The 26712-nt window shown below is 36.0% G+C and overlaps 1 protein-coding gene across 4 annotated transcripts in view; it reads right to left on the minus strand.

Moving 5' to 3' along the window:
* TOP2B (DNA topoisomerase II beta) overlaps positions 1–26712 on the minus strand; it is a 64635-nt gene that overhangs the window by 33018 nt on the left and 4905 nt on the right. For all 4 annotated transcript variants that reach the window (XM_027675405.1, XM_027675407.1, XM_027675406.1 and 1 more), the window contains exons 2-11: positions 13635–13808; positions 12883–12973; positions 10869–10932; positions 9508–9653; positions 9025–9122; positions 7402–7614; positions 7147–7320; positions 2695–2796; positions 2476–2613; positions 747–885 (exon numbers count right to left, since the gene is read on the minus strand). In XM_027675405.1, coding sequence (XP_027531206.1) covers positions 747–885; positions 2476–2613; positions 2695–2796; positions 7147–7320; positions 7402–7614; positions 9025–9122; positions 9508–9653; positions 10869–10932; positions 12883–12973; positions 13635–13808 — 1339 coding nt within the window. The remainder of the gene's footprint in view (positions 1–746; positions 886–2475; positions 2614–2694; positions 2797–7146; positions 7321–7401; positions 7615–9024; positions 9123–9507; positions 9654–10868; positions 10933–12882; positions 12974–13634; positions 13809–26712) is intronic.

The raw sequence follows: 26712 nt of genomic DNA on the forward strand, positions 1-26712 counted from the left end.
ACAGGTCTCATCATCTCATTGAGCTTCTTTACCAGTCTTACGTGCTTTTACCTACTCAGCCCACCCACCCACTTCATTGCAATTTCTCTATCTTTGTTTAATGTAAGGATGTATTAAAAATTAAATAACATTAAGAAAGAATGGCAACATTTCAAGCTCTTTAGTCACATGTGCCCCTCAAATAATTCAAGAAAAAACTCCCATTGCTATTGGCACAAAGACTGCCAGCTGATCCTGATCCCTATCTATGCTAAAGAAGCAACCCAGCAGAGATTGCCAGTTTGCCCTATATTCCCAGACAGGAACCTAATGGCATTTAAAGTCTTATGAAAAAAGTCTCTTGAACCATTCCCTCAGGTGTGCACACTATGTGATCTACTTCCGATAGCTTGTGGCCCTATAATGATTCTGATATTTTTACATTAGAAAGATCAAAAAAACCTCCAAAACAGAATACTGGTAACACAATATTTAGCAGGAAACCACAATTAAAATATACCCACTCTTCCAATATCAAACTAGAATGCTGCTTTTGTTCAGTGTTATTAATTCTCTGCTCTAGAGAGGATAGTGTTCCTGATATCAAACTCACCATCATGCTTTAAATTCTACCTCCAGAAAGTTTAGAAAACTAGAAAGACTTTTATTAAAAAACCCATAAGGATGAAAAATAAAGTCAGGTTTAAAATTATCATGTTTGTGAAAAATTTATGAAACATTAAAGAAATTAAAATAAGTGCTCTTACCAGCATCATTAGCATCATCCAGTTTTGGAATGCCCTTGATTTTACTGTGTTTCACTGATGAACATTTCTTGTTCAGCTGAGTTTGTGCCTTAAATTTGACCCAATTCAAAATACTCTCTATAATACCACAGTTAGAGGCCTACAAGTAAAAAATCAGAATTGTGGATGAGAAAAATAAAGCTTCACATAGCAGATTTTTACGCCTCAATTTTAAGTCACTGATTTAACACTGCTTCTCAAAGCTCTCTAAATTTTAAAAACTGCAATATATGAAAGTCAAGGAATTAACATATACCTTACTGTTTAGCATTTTAAGCACATGCAACCAAAACACATCACACACAGAGCATCCTTTTCCACCCCTTATATAACTGGTAGAAAGAGGAAAGGAGGTCTGAGAACTAACAAGAGGTTGTCTTATGTTGTGTGGTTGATGTGCTGAGACATTTCAGTTTCTAAAGCACCTGTTTCCTGGACTTTGACAGCAAAAAGTAACCATATGGGATATTTATGGCCATTTAAGGTTTCTTTGGAAATGACTGGAAATGGCTGAAAGACAATCAAAATCATTTAAGAATAAGGCTTTATATCAACCATTTGAGAAACGGATATCATTTTTAGAAACACATCTGCAGAAAAAAGTAGCATATAGTATATTTTCTAAACTAAAACTACTATAGGTTTGCTTTCACATCAAAACAAAATACAGGTGGAACAAAATACTGTGAGCTTTGGCTTTTCATTATGTCCCACAATACAGCATTCATTGCGGAGATTCTGCTGCACATTTAACACATTTGGAAATCAATGTTCAATTCAGGGAATATCAGAAACACTATAAATCGAACCTGCTGATTGAAATACAACATGTATTCACTCTTCAGATTTTGTTATATGATACTGTGTTGTGGGTTTTTTTCCCTGTAAATTCTATAAGAACGTCACTTGTAATACAGAATTAGAAGCTGAAAACATTACACAGCAAGTGGAGTTTTGATGCCAAAGAGTATGAGCAGTAGCACCATTCTCCTTACTACTGGAATTCCATTTATGCTACTGGCCCTAAATAGGACATATTACATTGAGTTATGGCTAACAGAAGTCTTCCTTTGCTTCATTGTTTAAAAATGTAATAGAGGAAAACCCTCTACAACATATTTCTACTAGTATATTAATTTAGAATATCAATTCTTAGTCCATCTACAGAAAAAAATTTAAACCTCTTGCCCAACAACAATGACCGCTTTTAATACTACAGCCCCAGTTTTGCATTTCTATGATTACTGGAAGAACAAGTACATGTGATATATCCCCTCCCTTTCTTTTCACCTTAGTGAAACAGAATAGGCCTGATACCAAAGAATAAGGTAGACAATATTCTCAACTTCAGAAAAATATTTTATCACAAAAATAATTGGTCAAGGACTATGTTTAGGTTTTAAGAGTCACATTCATTTCATCAATATAAATACCAGAATCTCCAATAAATGAGCTGATCAGGTCAAGCTCACTTTTAAATCCAGGGGAAGAGTCAAAACACAGTCGTTGTTTCCACTATTAAGACCAGAGGTTCCTCCATCCCATTTTCATAGTATGCAAATGTCACTAGAATACCATAATGCAATAAAATTAACCTTCTGCTACAGAGCATACATACACTTGGATCCAGTATGTCAAGTCCTGCTTCACAGGGGGAAAAAAAAAAGAAAAGAAAAAAAGGTTTACTTACTGCTTTAAAAAATTTCTCAGATAGCTGGCACTTTGACCCAAAACTTTTAGGTTGCAATGTCATGTTTTCCTTTGTCTGGGAATCAAATGATGGGTTTTCAATCAAGCAATTAACAAAAACCCATATATGATTCTTCACCTGTTGAAAACATAGAAACCAATTTACTCAATAAAGTTCCCACATTCATATTTTTCAATATTTTTTTATAAAGTAACTTGCCTGAAATGGTTTGACTGAAACTCCAGCTTTATTCTTCTTTTTCACCACTTCTATCAGTTTGCCCACAACTTGATCCACCACGTAATCAACATGCCTACCACCCTGAATGAAGAGAAAAAACCAAAACAACATTTTAAAAACCAAACCAAAACAACAAAATAATTATTGAATTTCCTAATAGCTTTTATCAGTATTAACTAAGTTCCTGTAGTCATACTTAAATTTGGAAATCCATGTACATTAAGTTTATCATAAGAAAGAGAAATTTGGTTTGAAGTTTCTCTTTCATGTCATTCAGTCTTCATTCAAGTGAAGATGACAGAAGTTACACGGAACAGAATAAGTAGGAGACCTTTCATTCACTGTACAGGGATGGACTTCAAATGCAGCTGCTTACAGTTTGCAACAGGATACAAAACCTTAAGAGTACGGCATATCTGAAAATTACTCTGCAGTACTGAGATGTACCTACAACACCACACAGCTGTTATGTGCATTTTTAATTGGTACATAAATAACCTCGGACTAAAAAAAACACATATTTGTTCCTCACACTAAACTTTCCCCATTAGGTTCACTAAAAAAAGACGTTCACGAGCGTACCCTCAGATATACAGCACCCATGCCTATTCCCTCCCAAAAGTGATCTCACCTTTTCTTAGCCATATTACAGAACTCTTGGCAAAAATGCTATTAGCAATAATTTTTTGCTACCCTGGGACTTCAGCAAATGGAGAGAAAACTGCAAATAGCCAACCACAAGACCCAGAAAACTTTGAAAGAACAGAACAAGACAACCTTGAGGAGATGACCAGTTCTTAAAACTTGCCAGAGGCTAAACCTGTTCCAAATTCATATCTGATGAGGCAATAGGAGATCTACACAGAGCATGCAGTTAACCATAAGCTGGCAAATCAAGGCCTTAGGAGATCACAGGGCAACAACTTGCAGCTACATAATCACAGTGCCACCACTCTTCTAGCAAACAAAAGCAGTCTGCTGGACTCCCTTACAGTTACTACTCAAATGCAGGGGGAAAAAAAAAGAGGTTTATAAGCAATTTCTTGCATCATCAAAGTGATGAAAACAAAGAAGGAAAGAATATATAGGATTTTTCTTCCTCTGTTGCACCATCAGAGCTGAAAGTGAAACATTCATAGGGCCTGTCACAATTCTTCCTTTTACCCTATAAGAAAGGGGCCTGAGCACTGGTTATCCTTGCTTAAGAGCTTTTCAACCAGGTGTTTCAAATGAAGCCTTTAGAGCAAGAAAATTTTTGGTGGAGGCAATGTTTTCAGATCCCAACTATGATCCCTAACATAACAGACCCCGAGGAAGAAATACTTACTTATTTACTTAAACTTTGGAAGTAGTAAGCCAAAAATGTTATCTTTTTGAAGCTATACGTAACTCAAGTTCTGCAATACAGCAGGATGATGAAAATACGTATTTAAGTGTGCAGCCGTGAGTGAGCCACGTTCAGAGCTCGGAGTTGGGAACCTCTCAGCCATCTCACCAGCAGGTGGCACAAGTACCCACTATGGAACCATAACAGCCTAGAACTGACCCCGCTGTCACAGCAATTCCGTACAGGACGCTCTAAATCCAGAGGGTTGTCTGTGATTATTATGACTTCTGCACTATGGGAAAACAGTGCTAAGACTGCATAACCTTCTTTTTCCAGAAGGTAGTGACTGGAACCCCAGTCTTGCATATTTCAGGATGCAAAGGCATCTAACAAAACACTAACAACTAAAAATCTTAAAAATGGAGCTTTGACTGCCTCCTATATACATTCTATTCTTATCATCTTGAATAGCCAACAGCCTCAATTGATTTGGAGGCAAGCCAAATTTAAATTCTACAGACAGATAGATGGTTTATATGGCAGAAAAGTTCATAAGCTAATTATACATTTGAAGTTTTAATTTAATTAAATATACAAATAAAATACCAATTTATTTTGCATTTGTTTTCTATAGCACTTATTTTATTAGAATAAATCTGAAAACTGGAATAGTCCTGAATTTCTTGCTGAACTTCAGCAAATTTCAACAGGTTGGGATTCTCCCTCCATCCAAGTCTACTCTCTGACACTGCAACTGTATTAGCCGAGCATTTCTGCTAAAATCATTAGCAGTATTCAAGTTAGCAGTGACACCATATTAAAAATATTATTAGATTGCTATGGTAAGAACTGAAGTTTCTATTATGATTTCTACCCAAGGTAATATTTGAAATTCCAAACTTGAGAAGACCATGTTTAATCAGTTTACAAGTCTCCCTCTAAAGGTTATTTGTACAACTGTAATAGCTACAAACATTCTTTCAAATGCTGCCTCAGAGCCTGAAGTCAAATTCTGTATGCTCTACTGTAGCAAAATTTTGAATAAAGGGGGAGCTGACCAAGGTAACAAATTTACAAGAACCAAACAACAGAGTTGTGCCTCAACATAATGCCTGACCTTCCAAACAATCCTCAAAAAACCAACCCAATAAACCTAAAAAAAAAAAATTGTTTGGAATTTATAGGAAGTTTAAAAAAGGTGGAAGGGAAGTTACGACTGGACGAAATTTATCCAGAAACAGAAACAAAAAGCTTTCAGCAAACAGCGATAAATAACCAAAACACAGCTGAAATGAGCTCCTCACCTGTCAGCTGACAAGGGGACAGGCAGTTGACACTTAGTTTCTAGCCATTATGTCTCATTAGTGGGTAGTTGCACATCAATTGCTGGTGAGGTGGTTCACTGGCCCTGAACATTCCACATCCAGTCACACACATAAGGCATGGATTGGGAGAGTGGGAAAAACTAGAAATTACATCGCTTACCTTTGAAGAATACACAGTACTTTTTTCTAAGAATTTTCTTAGAGAATATATGATAACAATGTATGTGTAACTGCGTGATGGGTGAAAATTGATCCAAAAAAGTAAAATTCAAAATTTTGAGTAAATGTATGCAATATATTTGACTTAGAAGTCAACCAGTATTCATTTTTTTCAAACACATTTTCTTAACCTGGTATCAAGCATAATTAAGTTTCTCTACATTGGCAGCTTCCTCATAAAAGTATTGTACACATCTTTAAGGTCATAGTTTTATTCTTCTTTACGCTGCATAAAGAGGTCTGAATTAAAATTAAGTTGTAACCCTTCAACTACCAGATACATTTGTCATCCCTAGTTTTGAACAAGTATCAGGTAAGAACTTAATTAAAATGCACACTTAGAAAGTAAATATTCTAGAATGAAATAAACTGTCCCCATTACCACCGAATGCTTGTTCAGCTAAACTGAAAATGACTGAAAAGAAGTTATGTAGTAAAAATTATATCCCACCAAAACACTGGCTACACATCACCAACTACTGAGGCTAACACTGGTACTTCTAGGCACCTGCTGGACTGGGGACTCCACTCACTGTAACCATTGCTGCTCAGGAACCACTTGTGCTACCATCAGAATTTTCATTTGACTCTCTTAGAAGAGATCTGAGCAAGGAGAGATTTTCAAGGTTCTGATTACCAATTCTTATCATTCCCATCTTTTGGAAAGCTCACAGTTAGGATTTCCTAAAAACAGTCTCACCAATGACTAGAACTGCTTGTGCTAGTCTTGTTAGATCTAGCTTGTTAAATCTGCTAGATCTAACAACTAGACTGCCTAGTTGTTGGGTCACTCATCAAGTGCAACTTGCAAAGACCAGAAATGACAAAGACTTTCTTTCACCATGGTGGATCTCAGATCCCTAAACCTGGTCCATGCCAAATGGGAGTAAATGAGTGTTATGCCAGCTGATTTCAGGCGACAGCCTTGGTGCCTGACCACCCAGGCAATTTAAGAAGCACAAAGCTGTACTTTAGTATGCTGAGCATACTGCTGCTTTATCATAACTGAAGGTTTCTCTACGGTCTCATTTCACTGCTACTACAGTTGCTACCAAGTACAAAGAAAACCTAGATACCCTTATCTAGGTAAAAGAAAATCTCAACACTTCAGGCCAATTTTATACATCATAAAGCAGTAAACGGATAGGCATTTTTTCAAGAACACCAAAAGCCCTTTTTGTCCTCCAAAACTTGCTACTGGTAGCCTCTAAGAGGTTTGTATATTTTTTACCTTATTTTCAGAATTATCTTACTACAATGTTAAAAATGAAGGAAGGAATAAATTACTTTCATTAATTTTAATCAATACCATGTATGCTCACATAAAACATCACCGATAATGACTAGTAGTGTTTTCAAAACTAGTGCATATGTAGAACTACTGCTGTGAATGTATTTTGATTCCATCCAATTGCTCTGCCACTTCCTCCTATGCAAAGGATTCTCTCACCTGTTTATTTGCAGTAACCCAGTTTTACTTTTTATCCGACCCCTGACTGGGTATAACCTCAGCACATATGTTATAATTTACATTTTTTACCATTTAATCTAACTACTCACCTTTGTGGTAGCTATACTATTTACAAAGCTGATTTGCTGGAACCCCTTTTCACTCAGAGTGAGGCACACATCCCACCGTTCATTCACAACTTCGTGAATAACTTTGAGTGCGACTCCAGTTTCATCCAGCTTGTCTTTAACGTAGAGATCTACGTAACTGCGGAATCCATTTACCTACAGGCAACAAAGGTAGCAATCACTGCTCTTCGCATCAAATACTCAGTACGCTCAACATACTTTAGATTATGCTCTTACAGGTAATTTCTTCCCATTCAACATGACTTTGACTCCTTTGCACGACCCAGCCAAATCATACGCTCGTCTTGTCATGAGGGCCACAATATCCTTATCAAGTTTTTCCATTTTAAATTTAGATAGGTCTGGCTGGAATGTAATGCATGTATAGTCATCACCATCGAAATGCTTAATCTTGGGCTCAGAGGTCTTCATCATGTTGTTCATCCAAGTCTTTGGAAACAAAACAGTTTAAATGTTAGTTTACAATATATGTCATCCTCCTCCTTTGTTCTCTTTTCCAACTATGCTAGGATTGCAACAGTTACAAAACAAAAAGCTCACAAACTTCTTTTAGAAGTTTTCTCTGGTAAAACACTACACAAAATTAATTGCTTTACAAAGATAAGCATAAGCATGGGTGACAGCACATTTGCGGTTTCTGTAAACCTGCATTACTACACTGGTGGACATGATTCTAACACAAATAGAGCCTCTCCCAGAACTTACTAAATTAGATACAAGTGAGCTGGCTTTATAGTCCTTATTACCCCTCCGTTTAACACTTTCAATCTACTACACACTTCTACAGAGAGGCTTTTTGGTCCCTGTGCAGAGGCTTGGTAGTCTCTAAGACAGCATCTTGGTGGCTGACCAGTTTGCCAAAGCATGCCTTTTGGAAAAACCAAGGTGCCCAGACTTGACCCAGGAGTCTTGCGTTGTTCCCTATCTAAGAACACGGGCTCATTTATGTGATCAAGCAGAACGTCTGCTCACAGCATGTATCAAAGTTCACTTGTACTAAATTTTCAAAATTTTGAAAATACTGGAAAATGTAGCACTTTTAAGTCATAAAGCATGTAATTTTCAAAAAGTAAAATTAAATCAATATTAATTTACCCTTTGGCAGTCAGCAGAAAATATTACATTTTTTAAGAGACAGGCGTAATGGATTAAATGTATTATTTATGTAGTGACATGACAGCATGACCAGAAATTAATTCTTTGTCCACAAAGAAAGAGAAGGATTCACCAACTAGGAAGGACTCCAGAGCTAAGGAACTTTGGTATCTAATACTCTACCAAAGTTCTTTAAACTTTTAGAAAGGTGGCCATCTCAAAGTTGTATACAATAAATCTGATTACGTTCAACCTTTGGACCGTAGGTGAACAAGGAGCAATGGGTTCAAATGGGGGGTTTGCACTTAAGTTGAGTTAGGGTTAATGAAATTCATGACATAAACACTGAGAAATCTGTTTCTTAACACTATACAAAATTACACAGATAATTGTTTCCATGTTTGCATAGCTAAGTAGAAAGATTTTTTGGCAAATTATACAAAAGCAATTATAAAATGTTTCAGCTGAATATATTCCTTTTCACAGGTGCATGAATATACTTTAGTTTTAACAGAAACTTGTTTTTCATTTTTAGTCAACTAACCCTCTGAAGAAAGTATTACTTAACCCAGAAAGTCTAATACATAGAAATACCAATTTTACTGACTGAGCTAACCTAGTCTGCAAACTCTACGCATCCATTTGAATTATAAATGATTAAGTTCATTAAATATTCCTGAAATATATGTGCTAAATTATAAATTTATAACTACAGCAAAAAAATTTTTTGGAACATTTCTATACCTGCTTAAAGCTGTGTTTGTATTCCTTGCAAGCAGTTTCAACTGTAAACTTTGTACTAAATATGTTACAAAGTTTTGCACCATAGCCATTGCGCCCACCTGAAAAAAAAACATACAGTAAACTAGGGTCAGTTTAAATTTAGGATAATAAATCATGTCCTAACTTATTAAATTTATTTTTCCCTTCATTTCAAGAGCACAAATGTTTAAGTGCTTACATAAATAGAATTAATATCTAAAACTATGTTGTTTGTTACTCAACATTACTGACATTAAAGATGTAAATGTAAAGTTGCCTGTAAATATTGGTATTAAAAAAGAAAAAGTTAGATATGTTCTTTAAGTCTTTTTGCTACAGTAATGGTGACTAAACAATCACATGTTACAAAACAGAATAGAAAGAGAAAAATTAAGAAGGAAAATCATACCGAAGAAGCACACAATAGCCTAACTGAATAAAACAAAGCACATTAAATAGTCTTGCCTGTAACTTTTTTCTCATCATCATCGTAGTTACTGGATGTTAGCAGCTGCCCGAAGATTAAAGCAGGTACATATACTTTTTCTACTTTGTGTTCCACAACTGGTATACCCTTTCCATTATTCCATATGCTGATAATGTTTGATTCCCTATAAAATATTGAAGACACTGGGAAAATTAATCTTGAAAACAGACTTCACCATACCTGTTTAAATAACTACCTAAAAATATAACAAAAGATCGTATTCTTACCACATTTACTCACAGCTCTAACAACTTTAATTACACTCATTTGTGCTTATTAGATGTCTTAGAAGAAGGAGCTTAATTGTCCATACATGACAGTATTTCATAACGTAAAAATAACACCCAAAAATCTGTTTGAAGAGCTTTCACTATCAACAAGATCTGCAACGGGATCCTGAAATTTAGTGACAGAATGACACTCAAGTTAGAGATGTACCTTTTTATGTTTCATTGAAGTCCATCCAGACACAGCCAAATTATCATTTGTTTCAAACTATTATTTCTGATTTATGATAAACGTTGTGACTTACTTTATGCATTGGTGCCAAAATCCATCAATATCTGGCATCATTAATATTTCTAACTCTTACACAGAACTTTCATTTTTGAGTATTAGAGAGTTCAAAATCATGATGGGTCAGGCAGATTTACACTACCATTTCCTTCCCACTCCAGGATAAAAGCAGAAAAATTTCTTCTCAGCATATTTATCTTAAAGGTTAGGTCTGAAAACTAGGTGTGTAAAACATTTATTATTCAGTTAAATGTCGCTGAAAAGGTACTACTAAAGGAACCCAATCAGCATCTATTTAACTGCAGTACTTCTTATTAGAAATTATCTCTAAGTATTCAGTTTCAAAAAACACTGGTAATGATGTGTGTGCAATATGAAGCTTCAGTGCGATACAGCTGAGTAATTCAGAACACAACCTTATCCTAATGCTAAAGGGGTTAACATAGAAGTTCAAGAGGTGCAAAACTGTGTTACAAAACCTCAAAGCTGGTATTTAAGATTTATAAGTAACCTAGCTGGATATAGTTATGTACTGCCAAGCTTTCATCTCATCACGAATTTTATGATCCTCTGGTTTTAAGTTTCATTCAATCAAACATTAATGAATGGTTTAGGAAAGCAAATTATTATAAATTCAGAATGGTAGCACTTACTGTTAACCACTTTTAATTCACCTCTTCATCTTAAAATATGAAGCTAATAGAAATAATTCTAAAAATATTTTGTTTTAAAGATATCCGATTTCATTAGTAAAATTGTTTGTACCAATCTAAACTACAATAGCACTAGCAGGGAAAGCAAATGAAAACACGCTTTTACTTACGGATCAATGGATATTTTAATACAAGTCATGTTCTTGTCCCTCTGTTTATTGTCAGCAGCATTTACTATGAAACAAAGTAGCACAAATTAACACTTCATAGGACCAATAATTAATTTCTTGGTCTGTAAAACTGTTTATATACATATTCCACCACAAGTTACAATACTCCAGGTATTTCTTAATCTGGTAGCTCTTTGTATATTCTGTATCTTAGTACTGAAGTCTACAAATAAGACCAAGTATCTGCAAGAAGATATTTTCAAGCTTCTTATAATTACTGACTCTATTTCAAGCAGCTAGACTATCTCAGAAATAAATATAGAAGTGTATTTTGTGAACCTGTTCTCCTAACCATTCTTAACACACTGAGCATTTCATTCTTCTGTTGCTGCTCTTGTTTGGCTACGTATTATATCACGTATCTGAAAAACCCTACAAAACTATATTCATCATCAGAGCAGTTTACACTTTGTTTTGCCACTGAAACACACCAAAGAAGTCACATCCATTAATGAGTGTTTTGACTGCAGCAAAAGTTATCTCTAAAGAGCCTGTGAGACTTATAACTAATGGTCTACACAGTTTAGGATCATAATAAGGACAACTGGAAATTAACATTTGATGAAAATTTAATTAAACTGCACTCCCATGTATATGAACTACAGAAAGCAGAAACGTGACTGTGGCCACTAACCATGAAAGCACATTACAGTCATTTTCAGTATTTGTCTCGTCACCCATGAAACAGATGAAGATAAAACCCCAAAACACCAAAGTACAATATCTTAATAGATGGCAAGGATCTCAATATAAGATCAGATATTTCAAGGGGTTTTTGCTAAAATCATTAAGTGCAGTTTCATTCAAAAGCATGCATAACTACAATGTCCCATGTTCATAATGTTATTACTCTGACCCTTAGGTCTCACACCACACTCTGTGGAGCACTTATCAGTGCTACATAAAGAAGCAATAAGCCATACAGTACTACAATAACGACAGGATAATGATCTTCCTTTTGAATGGGACAATATGGTCCATATAACATGAGAAGCCTAAAAATTACATCTATGAGGCAGCACTCAAACCAGAAGTAATTAAAGATTTTCCTTCCCATATTTATCAAATTAAGTAGTCAGTTAAAAAAAAAAATTAAAAAAGCATTCTTTTCCACCTGGCAGAGATACAGTCTTTATTGCCTCAAAGACAGCAATGCTGTAAAGCATAGATTTAGAGATGTGGAACTTGTGAAGCTAATGAAGGTCATGACAAAACTTCCATTGACCTCAGTAAACCACAATTTAGTTTATGAGGTAATCCTGCCAATCCTTACAACAAACTTCATTAAAAAATTTCCTGTCAATTAGTCCAAAATATCAGTTCAGCAGACAGCACAGTATTCAGATGTTGCACATCTCTGCTGCTGGCTAGTCTTCAATGCGTCCCAAGAGAATACCACAAACTAGTAAGTCATAGTAACTCATTTGTGACATAATTTTCTAAAAAACATTTGTTTGTGCCTCAGTCACCATGTTTTGTAATGGCAGTATGATACTTATTAATTTTAAAACTGCCTGAAGTCTAGAAATGATCCATGAAAGACCACCACCACTATCATTCTGTACAGAAGGAGGAAATTGTAATGATTCATGAAATGATGACTTAAGTGAACACTCAGACAACTTAGAAGTTGCATTCTTTAGCAGGAATAATCTTCCAAATGTTACTTAAGATTGTAGCCCTCATAGACTACATAGATCAAAAATCTTGTCACAATATTGGTCATAAAGAATTATCTAGTTTGGACATTCAGTAACAAATATTTACACTTTTTTACAAGTTCAACTGAAAAGTCTTCCCTGTTTAAATCGTTCTGTAGTCCTAGAATGCACTACAATTTAGTGGGGCTCCAATTCTGTGATTTAAACTTAGATATAAATAATGTAGTTTGAGAGCACTTGGAAAAGTGTGTACTCCTTAATGCTAAAGCAATATTATTGTTAAAAATACTTACCAAGAATTTCATCAAAGATCTTGTACAAGCCTGGAACAAAGGTAACTTCTCTGCAATTCATTCCTACATCTTCATCATAAACCCACATTAACTACATGTAAACAAAATAAAATAAAAATATTTACTGTCTTGGTAAAGGAGTCTATGTTTCTCTATTTCCTTAAGGAACTTTAACAGTCTGATTGGTGCTGGCATACAAGACAAAAGCAGGAGCAGAAGTTTAGCAAAAATTACAACTGTATCCACAAAGAATTCCATAATGAAAATCCATTATTTTCTGCTTGGCGGGAACTCCCAACAGTATAGACAGTGAGGTTCAAAGCAATTTGCAACTTCACAAAACAGCTGAAGAAAGTGCCAGCAGGAGGCTTAAATTCTCTGTTCTCTATCTAAACAAACAGACCAAAGCATTTCTGGACCTAGAACAAATGCTACTTACAAATATGCACATATAGGTGTGTGCACAGAGGTATGTTTGTAGACACAGACATATACACACATAACTGTGTGTTTACGCACAGTTTGTGTTTTGACTGGACTTCAAGATTTTCTGAGTATGTCTTTTCTGATGAACTAAGCACTACTTTAAAAAGTCTTCTCTTGTCCTTTTCCTACTCATGCATGCACAGACATGACTAGTTTTTAACATTCAGAACTCAATATAATTCAGATATGCCTATTTATTAACCAGAGTAGTAATTTCCTCATTAAAACAGCAAAAACTATTAGATTCTAAATTTAGTCACACTTACCTGAGTTAAGGGTTCAACTGACCCAATGTACGTATCTGGACGGAGGAGGATGTGCTCAAGCTGTGTCTTTTTCTGATAAACTCTCTCAACAGACATCTTCTTAGAAGTGTCATTTTTATTAATACTTTCTGAGTCTTCTTTTTTTGAAGCATTCATCTGATTATCAAATAATGTCTAAAAAAAACCCAAACCAACAATCAACCTCATTCATTCAATCTGTCACTCTGAAGATACAAACAAAATCTGGCAGAGATTTAAATTACAATCAAAACTTGTCACATAATTTAAATGTTCAGTTTTCAGATGTATTAAGATCAAGCTCTCCTTCCAGAGAAAGAAATGCAACAGATTATATGACAGATTCTTAACAAATTGTAACATATTCAAACTTTAGTTTGAATTGATTTACTAAGCATGATAAACTAAAATAAGGAAACAACAGCATATTACAAAAGACAGCCATCTCCTCAGACTAAGTATTTATAACACCATTTTGTGCTTAAGCATTTGAATCCAAACTATTGATTACTGTTCTGAATGATAACAGTAAAACTGCTCTTTTACAATTATAGTGTGGACAATTCATTCAGTGGGAATTAAGAAATACTGTAATGATTCTCCTATGGCTTCTCAATTGCTATAATTTCCATTCTCTATTGAAGTGATTAAACCTGGTACAATCCCAGTTTAGAATGCTTCATGATAAAAGGGGAGAGACTATTTACAAGACAAGAGCATGTAGGGAAATGACAAGGGGGAATGGCTTCAAAGTGAAAGACAATAAGTTTAGATTAGATTTTAGGAAGAAATTCTTGACTGTGAAGGTGGTGAGGCACTGAACAGGTTGCCCAGATAAGTTGTGGATGCTCCATCCCTGGAATTATTCAAGGCCAGGTTGGATGGGGCTCTGAGCAATGTGGTCCAGTGGAAAGTATCCCTGCCCATGGCAGCGGGGATTGGAACTAGATGATCTTTAAGGTCCCTTCCAATCTAAACCATTCTGCAATTCTATGAAATAAGCCAAGGACTGTAAAAAAAGAGAATCATATAGGCTAACATAGCAATTTAAACAGAATTCAAGCCTGATATGTTTGGATTTTATGAAAAATGTCTCGAAGAACAAGCAGTGCTACAGTAAACTAATCCACCTTGGTGGGGGGAGGATACAGGGATTTGGGGCACTTTCAGCAATTTTTTTTCTGATAAATATCTCCTTGCCATTGAATGAAAACCACATAAAAGTTAAAATATCTGCGAACGACCAAATATAGAATAGCCCTATTCTGAGACAGTAAAGCCGTATAAACAAAGAGACTAGGTATGACACTTTACAGAATGCATTCCGACCCGTAAATTGGAATTATCTCAAAAATACCAATAAACATAACTTGAACTCACACAATTTAGTGTCCTGGCTAGCAGACCTAATAAATTCTGTCCCCAGCTGCCCAGTACCTGAAATAGACTGCTTCTCTTACAGGGGGTTTACCAACTTTGAAGCAGGTGTTACAGGACTAGTAAAAACCATCAACAGACAAATAATGAGGACAAAACCCACTTGCCTCTCAGATAAATCTTTTTCCTCTCATTTAACTGTTCCCAGTACATATCTACATAAAGTAAACACAGGCTAAACTCTAACCCTTGATTAAGCAGTCATCATGCAAATTTTGCAGCCAAAAGAAAGTTTCATCACTTCTCTCTCAGTCTAGCCTTTATTGCAGCCTCAGATAGCACTGAAAGCAAAGAGTAAGAAACCATATAAACTCACAGGAAAAAGGAGCGCAGGATACTGAACTCACATAAACAACTTCAGCAGAATCAAAAAGCCAAATACCAACCTATAGCATACAATTATCCATATATTAATCCAATATTCTTCAGCTTCTCGTATTCAAGCTTTGATGCCTCTACACCTCCCCCTGCCCAGCCCACCAGGTACGGGAATAAAGCATTTAATTCTATTCAGAATAGGGGAAATTACCTTTTTTTTCCAACATTTAGAAACGATATTTTTCTAATTTATTTACGGAAATGCTACGAAACACATACTTCCAGAAACTTAGAGACAAGCAGGCTGTGTGCACCAGCAATGACAACAGCCATGAGAAAACTTGAACATGCCAAATGAGAATTAAATTCTCTACTACCTAGTCCTATATCTGACAGCATCCAGAGTAAGAGAGAGAAAGATTCCAGGGAACCTCACAATCCTGCACCAGGATTACATGCAGCAGAGTTGGAACCACAACACAAACTCTCATGGCTATTCTTCTGGATTCCATCACATCTCCTGCCAAACAAGGAGGTTGCAAAATCACGTGTGATTAGAGGGCTTTGGTATCCAAGTTAATTTAGCCTCCACTGTTATTTGGCCTTAAACCATGACAACCCTGTAACCACCACCCTAAAAAGATTAGCCATGTATCAGCTAATCAGGCAGAAATGAAACAGGAGTTTGCAAACAGATACATGAAACTGATACATGGAAGAGAAGGAATGAGAATTGTTACTAAAGAAGCACTGCCAATAGTTGCAACATAAATTTTATTTCACTGAAGTAGTTCTCTAAATGATGTCCAGGCTTCCAATGAGTTTAACTGTATGTGTATATAAATATTTTTTACTTTATGATAATTTTTTACATCATACCTCATAGGAGTCATCCTTAGCTCACTCACTGCTTCCACAGCTCTGTTAGCACAGTTTTACTATGCTCACTTGTTCTAAAGGGACCAGTAAATGGCAGGAAAACAAAATAATACTTCTGAGATGAAGTAAGTATTGAAAAAAACGGAAGAGAGGAGATGCAATTCATATAGAAAACAAAAGAACTACAGGTTTAAAGACCACCAGAATCTTGTTCAAACTGAACTGTTTTATTTGCTCCCAGTTCCTAGGCTTCAAGTTTTTACAATTGGTGAAGTACATGATGGGCAGTGATCACATACCAGTTCTTCAGCTGTCATGTACATCAGTACTGTATTCTTAGGATTGTTCTGAAACAGCTCTCCAAAATGCTTCCACCAGTACAGCAACTGAGGACTAGGGTCTAACCACACACCACAGCTCCACAAACACATTAACACAAAATAAGAACTCAAATTTTAGCCTCAAAGATTTAGGCTACAATTTTCCTACCTCCAACAGCAAAAGTGTTGTGGGACAAGTAGAGTAAGAGTCAGAAGATTATAATAAGTCAATTTTATTAGGGCTGAATGAGTATCTCTAGATTGTAAAAAATTACTACAGAGTAGAATTATTGGGAAAGGATTCCTACAAGCTATTGCCATTAATACAACACTAGGAAATGCATTTCTGTTTTCCAGGGAAAGCCTTACTGACAACTTGGAGTTCATACTTTCCAATTTATGAGTAATAAATATAGAGTATCAAAACTCCATCTTCTCTTGAGATGCTTCCAAATTTTTGTAATGTTGATAGACAATAGAGGTCACACCAAGACAAACTTTGCTGCCTAAAAAAATCTAGTCCTGTAGAAGTGTCACCTCTTGGGAAACAGGGAGATTGCTGTAACCCAGTAGTAGTAAAGATCTTGTTACTCTACTCCTTGTGACACCTATGTCTATTACCATTTATAACAAACTAATTGGAACATGATAACATATGATTTAAGAGGGGAGAAAAATACACAAAGGATCAGCATAACATTTTCATGGTCAATGAATATTAAAAAAAAAAAGGAAAAAGTAGCCTTAAAGAATTTTAATTCTACAGTTTTTACTAAGACTACACAAGCACTTTTCCAGCATGCCCTACTTAAAAGTTTGTTTGATTGTCATAGGGATTTTATTTGTATAATACTCCAAGTACAGTACATATTCTGTATGCAAAAAATACTCATGTTATAAACACTCAGAACTTAACACTCCATTGAAATACAAGCATAAAATCAAATGCCAGAAAGTATTCAACTTCACAAATGAATGTTATTATGCAAGCATGCAAGGATCAGAAGTCCACAGAACTGCAGTTTCCCAGACCAAGCATTTTGAGCTGTGCTGTACTCAGAAGACCAGTTCTGAATCCCTGTGTGTCTGCCTTGAATGGACATTTTTACAGTGCAAGCAATGTTTAGAACTTATTCCAAAAAAGTGAAAATCTTCATCAGCAAACCCTGGATATAGATCTATGGACACAAACATCCTCCACAGTCTTCCTACTATGTTTTCCTTGATAACTTGGAAAACAAACAAACAAACAAACAAAAATCCACCAAAATTTAAAACTGCTTTCAAATGCAGAGTTTTTACTACTTAAAATACACGTAAATTTAGCATGAAAATCCTCCCTCACCCCCTTTTTAATTTTTTTTTTTTAAACTGGGCAAGCGCTTAACCATAATGTTGTTCTGTATATTTTGGGATTGTCTCAAGAATGCCTTTGGTATTCTGTCCTATATGAAAGTTCTTCATATTGTTAAAGCTCCAATAACACTTCTCAAAACAGCATCAGGTGTTGTTTCATAAGAAAACCCCTAAAGAGAATTAACCAAGTGTCACAAAGGGCTTAAGTCTTCTGCTTCACAGTAAGACTGCTTTTTGCTTGTTTGTTTACAGGTTATCCAATTTTCAGGGTCTGCTTTGCAACTTTAATGTTGTCGATTTTTAATTTATTTATTTTTTTAAACACAGTGTATGACTTTCCCAATGTTCTTGTGACATTCAAGATTTTACAGATTCTTCATAATCTTGTGGACTTTCTAACCCTCCAGGCTGAGGACAAACATTCACATTCACATGTACAAGTCAGCGAGATGACCATCCTTAAGTAGTTTGGAAAGCTAAAACCTATTAGACTGTGCATCCTTCTTAGAAGACATGAAGTTAATACTTCATACTGTGACCTCAGATGGTGCCAGTTTCCCACAGATGCTCTTAAACACAGTACAGTGGTAACTGTATGGGGAAACACACCGATCCTCAGCTGACAGGACTTGCTACATCAGGACTATCGTGCACATTCTTGGAACTGTGTTTTATCATGGTAAATGCTTTCTCCAGTATGACTGCAATGACTGCAGAGCTTCTCTTTTGCAGTTGTGTTTGCCATACATTCATCTGATATTGTGTGAAAGCTGTAGTCATTCTTTCCTTTGGTGATCTCAAGAGTTAGAACCCAAAAAGCCTCTAACAGACAACAGTTTGGCAACAAAATTTTACTCTCTATCTTCAGCCTGTGAGCTCACATATTTCATTTTGGCATCTTCTTTCTTCCCATTTCGCCTTTTTTTTCTTGTTAGTCTCACCCATTGACATTTCTACATATAACACAGCGTGTGTGACATCCATATTAAGTCAGAGATTTTTATTGCCTTTTTTTAATGAAAACTGGGTCATGTCATCTTTCTTTGCATTTTGAAATCACGTTGAGCCACCATGCTGAGTTTGGTTATTTATGCTGAAAACAGCTGTACTTAATAGAGCTAAATCTTAATACACATTTGTCCTGGAGAGTTTGGCAGCACCAGAGAAAAGCTATTCCTATCTAAATACACAATAAAATGTAAAGCTACAACAAAGAAGGCAGGTTTCATCATCAGTTTCAATCCTGCCATAACTGGATTATACATTGGTTTGACTGACTCCGTACTCTAAGCTTAACTTCTATTTAAGTAGCTGAATTCCACACCATCGCAAGAAGTTGAAAACCCCGAAAAATGTTAATGTCTCTCCCCTCTTATAGAGACTTGATTCTGTATTGGCCACTGTCATCTTCTCCTCCACACTCCATACAACAACAAAAACCCAACAAAACAAACAAACAATTTTTCTTTAGTCTGCCCATTGTTTTTTACCCATATGAAATGGCAAAAAAGGGTTCATTTTCTAGATAGTCAGACAAGCATAAATCAACTTAGAAGAGAATACGTATGTGAAAAAGAAGATACCTTCCCTTTGGCTTTGTCTTTACTGCCTTAACATCAAAACTACTCCATATAATGAATATTCCTGATACATACTCCTGAAGAGGCAAATGCAGCCCTGGGACATAAAAATTTAGAAAAGCACATGCCCTGTGTCCTACATTTCCTTAAATAAAGTGTAAGATAAGCACATTTAGTGGGACAAGACAGTAAATTCTGAGTGTAATTAAGCTGTAGAACCTTGGGAGGTTATTAAGCAATGAAATCCAGTGATTACAGTTCAAAACAAAACTACGTCTTCTGAGGAAGATACGCTAAAATAAGAAGCATATAGGTGCAATATGGTAATTACTGGGTAATTCTATAGATAACATGCACTTGACTGCAGCATGGTGTTATAAATTGGATTGCAATGGCCTCTTCTTGCCTTAGAAAAATAGACAACGAATAAATTTTTACCTAAACATTTTGCAATTTTCCCAAAGACAACTCTGGATAAGAATACCTCCCACCATGAAAACAAAACTGGAGGGAGTTTCAAAATAAACCACTCTCCTGCTGTGTTTAACAAATGGTTGGTCTCTCCTGCCAAGACGAAAGCACACAAAAGTAACAGTTCCCTCTTACCACAGCAAATTTCCATAGACTGTTGCATACCATTAGTGGCATGAACTAAATCTCTCTATCACATCTTTCCCAAAGCTGATCATGGAAACGAGCTTCTGGTACATTCATCCAGAACTAGTCTCACTCCAGTGACACTAACGTGTTTGTTTTAAATTCCTCATGTTTTGGGGTCTTTTTTAATCTCCTGATTCTGACACTTAGCTCTTGACTCTGAAAATAGCACATTATGTACACTTTTGTGATGATGATTCAGTTGTGGAACGGCTTCTGAATTGTCAGAATTCCCCATTGTAGAAAAATGCAACAGTTAATTGCTGCCAAAAGGGAAAAGTTCCTTCTTTCTTCCCTCCTTCCCTGCTTCTCCGCTCCTTACAGTGGAATCAAATCCACCTCCCAACAAGCCAGTTCAGGGAGGAAACACAGCTTTCCCTCCATTTTTCATCAGCTACAAGCAATCAATTTTTGTGAACAAGCTTGCTAGAGAATCAGGCAACTAGTGGTGCAAGGAAAAGAGCAGAAACACAGCTAGGAGGATATGGTTAAAAAAAACCACCACACTTTTCAACAGATATCATTCAGATTGCTTAGCTGCACCATGAAATGACATTCTTGGAATTAAATAGATTCATCTTCCTAATAGATAGGGACACAAAATAAATGCAGTATCATTCATATTTTAGGATTATTAATACACAGTATTACAGCACACTAAATTTAAATAAAAATGTAGGGATTTGCTTTCTCCACCAGTCCTTGAAGAATACCACTTTTGTACAAATACGTAAGCTCACTGTAATTACTTCTGACCAGAAAATTATGTATATTGTTTTAAATATGAATTCACACCTATATGAAGTTAGTACAGCAACAGCTCAGCTTTATTTGGCACAGGTCTGCATGCAATCAGCGGCACATTCAGATCCTCACCTTAAGTATACACTATGTTCTTTAAGAGGAAGTGTCTAACATCTGCCCTTACACGATGACAAATTAACTGAATTTTACTGTTAAATTTTTTAAGGGTCTGAAATTTCTTAGTTGTCTGTCTACCGAAAAGTTCTCTTCCAATACTAAATTTTGATACTGTTTACACAGTACCAAAAAGTACATCTATGAATACTTTGGTAACAAATTAATCTTTTAAGAATCTCTTTTTTTTTCCAGCTAAAAATCAGAGACAAGCAAGGAAAAAAATACATCCACAGAAAAGGAATTTATTAATGTTAAACTTTAAGGTAACTTATGACAGTTTTCTTACAGATTCTTAGAACAGTGGTCCTTAGAACCACTAAGTGAAGCCTTTGGATCACTGAATGACCTAATCTGTTTGGTCAACTGTTCCATCAGCCAACTCATACACAAACTCTCTGCTAGCCAAGAAATCAAAAAGTTAGAGGTACTGACATCTGAACTTCAGGTTATCAGTATCTGGCAGCACCTCTTTATAACTCAGTGTTTCCCACATTCCTGATCTTTTTTAATGCTTTACTGCATCACCAGTTTGGGCGCTGTGAAAGTATTCCAGACTCCCAGCACATTCACGTTTCCCCATTGCAATGATTACTTGACACAACCTGATAGATTCTTTTTAGGTACATGAGAATTTGTGCCGAGGTGTTTTTACTCTGCTGACCTATCTTCAGATTAGCAAACAAACTTTAGAAAATAACCATAGAAAAAACTTCAGGCATGAATAAGACAACATTCATGACTAAGACATTCATGCTGCAAGAGAACACACAGAGAGAACAAATCCAACAGGGTGGCTTTTCAGCTCACGTTGACTGGCACAGTAACACACGTCAAGCTGCAACACATTGGCAGCAGTCACTGAACCCACACATGAAGATTTTATTCCTAGCACCCCAAACCCAGACTTTTCTAGTCAGCTTGAGGACTACTAGTCACATTGTATTAGTAATAGAGGAGAGCACAAATATCACCTAGAGGTTACTTATCCAAATGCAATAGGAAGCAATTCTCCATTATACAAGAGAAGCAAATTCTTGAACTCTCATGAATGTAACAGCCATCATTATATTAGGATTGGTGTACCTTTATGTTATTTCCCTGTCAACCTTGCACTGAAATACTAAAACACCTTGACTGTGATCCTTGAGCTTTTCGTACTTCTAATATACAGGGTGCCCTAAAAATGAATACCGGATGATCAGTAGTAACCGTTAGAAGTCTGCTCCCTAGAATCTTCAACAGAAAAGCAATAGCAACATACTTACTTAACACAAGGCACAATGTAAATGAAAATACGCTCGCTTTCTTTGTTGTTCTTTGCTTGTGGGGTTTTTTTGTTTGTTTGTTGGTGTTTTAGGTTTTTTTTTTGTTCCTGTCCCAAACATCAAACAAACTTTAAACATTCATACAACAGTTTGCTCAACAATAAAACCTGCTTTTTTATTGTTAGAAGCATCCATGGTAACACAGCCATATTTTCTGGTAATCTCTATTTTCAAAATCTATTCTTTTCTACCATATTAAAATAAATATGAATCCAGTGCTCTTTAAAAAAACAGAAAAAGTAGCTTAATTGCTCAGCTCCTTCTATACAACAGCTACCGCTCCTCTAGAGACTTTACAAATCTTGAAATGTTTTACAAGTCTCATAAATATACTGCATACTCTAGTAAACTCCATGAGAAAGGAACAGAGGGTTGGTGTTCCAGACATTTACGGCAATGCAGAAGGAAGAAAAGAGAGGCATCAATGAGTCAATAAAGCCTAAATACTGTTCCAAAACTCCCCCCCCCTTCCTCAGCCACTCATCCTCCCACAACAACATTCCTACAGAAGTAATTAGGAAAAGCCTTTCAGGATTGTTCACTAAAAGTGCTGACAATCTTGGAGATCATCAAAACTCTACCCTTTAATTTGCAATTTAAGAACTGTGCCTTGGCAGGCAGAAGAATCCACCTCTCCATAAAAGGTACTATATAAAAGATGCATAAAATAACTTCAAATATTTTTGAAATAATTTTTAAATTGTTCTGCATTTTCATCATCTTTCTGTTACCTGACATGTATGTTTATCACTTAACTGGCAAAGAAAAAAGTCTACATGGCATATTCTGAAAGATTTAACTAATATCAGGAAGGATAGGTTAATATGATACAACTTCAGGATTGTTTTCTCAAGCATCTGGACTACCTCCCTCCCTTTCCACCAGCAGACCAATAAGGAACTTCCCCCTCAGCCAATTTCTCACATGCTTTTACAGTCTCTTATTCATGATTTTAAGAAAAAAACTCTCCTGGGGCTACTTAATAACAAAATAGAACAGCTGCCTCACTTCGTGCAACTGCTCTCCTCCAAGCAACTTGCCTCCATTTTACTCCAAGATTGTGACACAATACCTAAACGTTTTCATGACAATACTGTAATATAACAGTGGTGGAAAATATTAAGTTAGGGTCACTAAACAATGTAAGACACAACCCACTACCTCAGACACCATAAAGCTCTGTGCTGATGCCTGGAGGAACAGCCTGAATGACTGCATGCAGTAGAACTCTCTCTAGATCAGCAGAACCGTGTTATTTTCCCCAGACACCTTGTCATTCTTGTATCTTTATATTATGGTACACAACTACCAAGGGAATAAACATAAGACTGAAGTGTTCATACACTACTACACTATCTTCACTAAAAAGTCCAAATAACCCAGAGCTGCCAAAGCTTACACAGTTGGAAAAACCTCCAGTGAAGCTCACACTTACCTATTTCTCATAAGTAAAGATGCTCTGCTTAGGGGATGACCCCAGAATCCTAACTGCTCTTATGGAAATATTACATACCAAGTTATCTGGTTGCAAGAGTGTCCTTTTAAAATTTTTTTTCTCTACTTTATCTCAGCCTCTTTTGATTTATAAGAAAATAACTTCTAAATGTTACCCTAAAGGTCCTGTGATTTTGTCATGACAAGAAAATATTGTTCCTTGCTCTCTCCTCAAAGATCTCCTCACAGATTGAGAGAGCTGGTCTGAGATTAGCTCAGTGGGTCAGAGCGTGGCACTAATAATGCCAAGGTCATGGGTTCAATCCCCTGTATGGGCCACTCACAAATTGGGCTCAATGATCATTGTGGGTCCCTTCCAACTCAGAATAATCTGGGACAGAGGTACTTTTAACACTGAGATTAGCTCAGTTGGTTACAGTCTGGTGCTAATAATGGCAAGGTTGTGGGTTCAGTTCCTGGAAGGGCTGTTCCCTGAAGAGTTGGATTTGAAGATCCTTGTGGGTCCCTTCCAACTCAGAACATTCTCTGGTTTTGGCACCTTACTAGGGCAGATATTTGTCCTGTTTTTCATACACCTGCTCTTCTTGCAACTTTTCAACATCTTCAACAAGGAAGAGGAAGCCCAAGTCTAACCAGGCTCACTCATACACTAAAAAAAGAGCAAAAGAAATCAGTACCCCTTCAAGACACGCTGCTTCCATGAAAGGAGGACAGCTTAAGATCTCAATTGCAATTCTACTTCACCAATCAAGAAAAAATACATACTAGATCAAGCAATTTAATCCTCTTATATATTTTTTTTCTTCCTTCTTTAAGGTAACTTTTTAAATTATGTTCAAAAGAAAATATAGATCTGATGTTTAGATCTGAGGCTTTCAAACATGTTTTAACTCAAGCAGTCTTTACACTAACTAACTTTGCTAACACCTTTTTTTTCTTACCTGCTGAAAAAAAACACTGAAGTTGCTTAGATGTGGAGAGTGTAACAAACACACAGATTTATCATTTTAATAATGGAAAAATTAGAAGCAGTACTTTACTTCCAGTGGCAAACTGCATTTCTAGGTAAATTGGAATTGCATTAAGACACAGGATATTAAAATAGCTTTATTAAATGAAACTAGATGAGCTGATATCATAGAATAAGTTAACAACACACATTTCAAAACACAACTGAAAAGAACCTAGTTCATAAGAGTAAAAGCATTTTTACCCACACTGAAATTTTAAAACCAGGAGATCTGATCCTCACCAACCAGGGAGGGAAGGAATGTTTCCCTCCTTTTCACAACAAACTTTCGAGTACTCATTACTGAAACACCAGAAGAAAATGGCAAGGAAACATTTTTGAATAAAAATTAACAAATATTTGGTATGATTTGATCTTGACACCTCTTTTGGTTGCTGGAACTTACAATACATTTCAAATTTTAGTATTTATTTTCAAAGTTATGTAATAACATTTTATATGGTTTGGTTTAGTATTCACTTTAAATCTGGAACGTTAGCATTAAAATACATTGTTAAAAAATACCTGGATTCCAACAGAAGTACTTGAGAGTACACTACTAGGTCTCCAAGCATTCCATTTTCAAACACAGTTATACATATGTAGAACTACATATTTTTTGCTCAATCTGCTTTTGAATACTTTCAAAACACCTATATAGTGCAAAATAATATTTTCACTGTGGGTGACTTGCAAAAAATTTACTACTTTAAATGAGGAAAATTAAGTTTTCTGTAATGGTTTTCATTTCTAAGTTCACTCTATATAATCGATAATATACAGAAAAACTCACTCCCAGGGACGGAATCACCCACATCCATCAGCTATGAATCACATGTGCTGCTTGTCATTTATTGAAACATAAACATGCATTTGAAAACTGCATTTGCACACAGACACACAAGACAGTTTAGATGCAAGGTAAAAATCTACTTCTGGAAAAATAAAGTCTATGAAAATTAAATACTAAATTTAAATGGTAATTTTTTCAACCCTAAACTGTGCATCTTAGACTATTTATATGCTCTTTTATTTGGAAAGGTTACTTTATCTGTCAAAATAAAGTAATTCCTTACTTACTCTTTAATACAGCCTGGGCATCTTAGAAACTAAATGTACACACACAAATCTAGACAGGTAGAACATTAACGGAGGATGTGCTCGAATGTGCACCTTCTCCATCAAACACCTAAACTAATCCCCACATACTTTTAAAAATCAATTCCTCCCCAATTCCTAAGATACACCTTCCTTCCCAGACTTGATTACAATTTAGTTCCCCACTTCTATGCATTCATCATTCTTTCACCCACACCAGAGCAAGGTTTGCTCCCAGCTCAGAATGCAGAGGGTGAAGATGCACACTACTGAGCTGTGAGACTGGCCCCGATTCTGTCCCAGCACCAAGCCTCTACCTGATATCACCTCTATCACTTCTTTGATCCTGCATTATTCAGCACTCTAACACAGAGAAGATTGAGCAATAAAAGAATTAACTGAATGGTGTGTGGAGGATAGAGGATTAGAGGCAACCACATTTTCTTGGCAGGCAAACCATAACATCTGAGGAATTCCTCTTCAGAACTATTGTGTCTGACTCACCCAACTGAGCTACAAACATTTCCCTCTAGGATAGGATCCTAGTGCTAGGATACTCAGGAGAGTCGTGACATCTCTTTGCAACACTGCTTTCTTAAGGGCATCAGAATCAGAAACTCAACAAGGGCAAGAGGGAACACTGCTTCTCCTCAGCTGCTGATATAAATACCTAGCTCAAAGCCTACAGAACACATTATGTGTAAT

This window comes from Neopelma chrysocephalum, unplaced genomic scaffold, assembly GCF_003984885.1.
Source record: "Neopelma chrysocephalum unplaced genomic scaffold, ASM398488v2 Primary Assembly neopelma1_26, whole genome shotgun sequence".
NCBI lineage: Eukaryota > Metazoa > Chordata > Aves > Passeriformes > Pipridae > Neopelma > Neopelma chrysocephalum.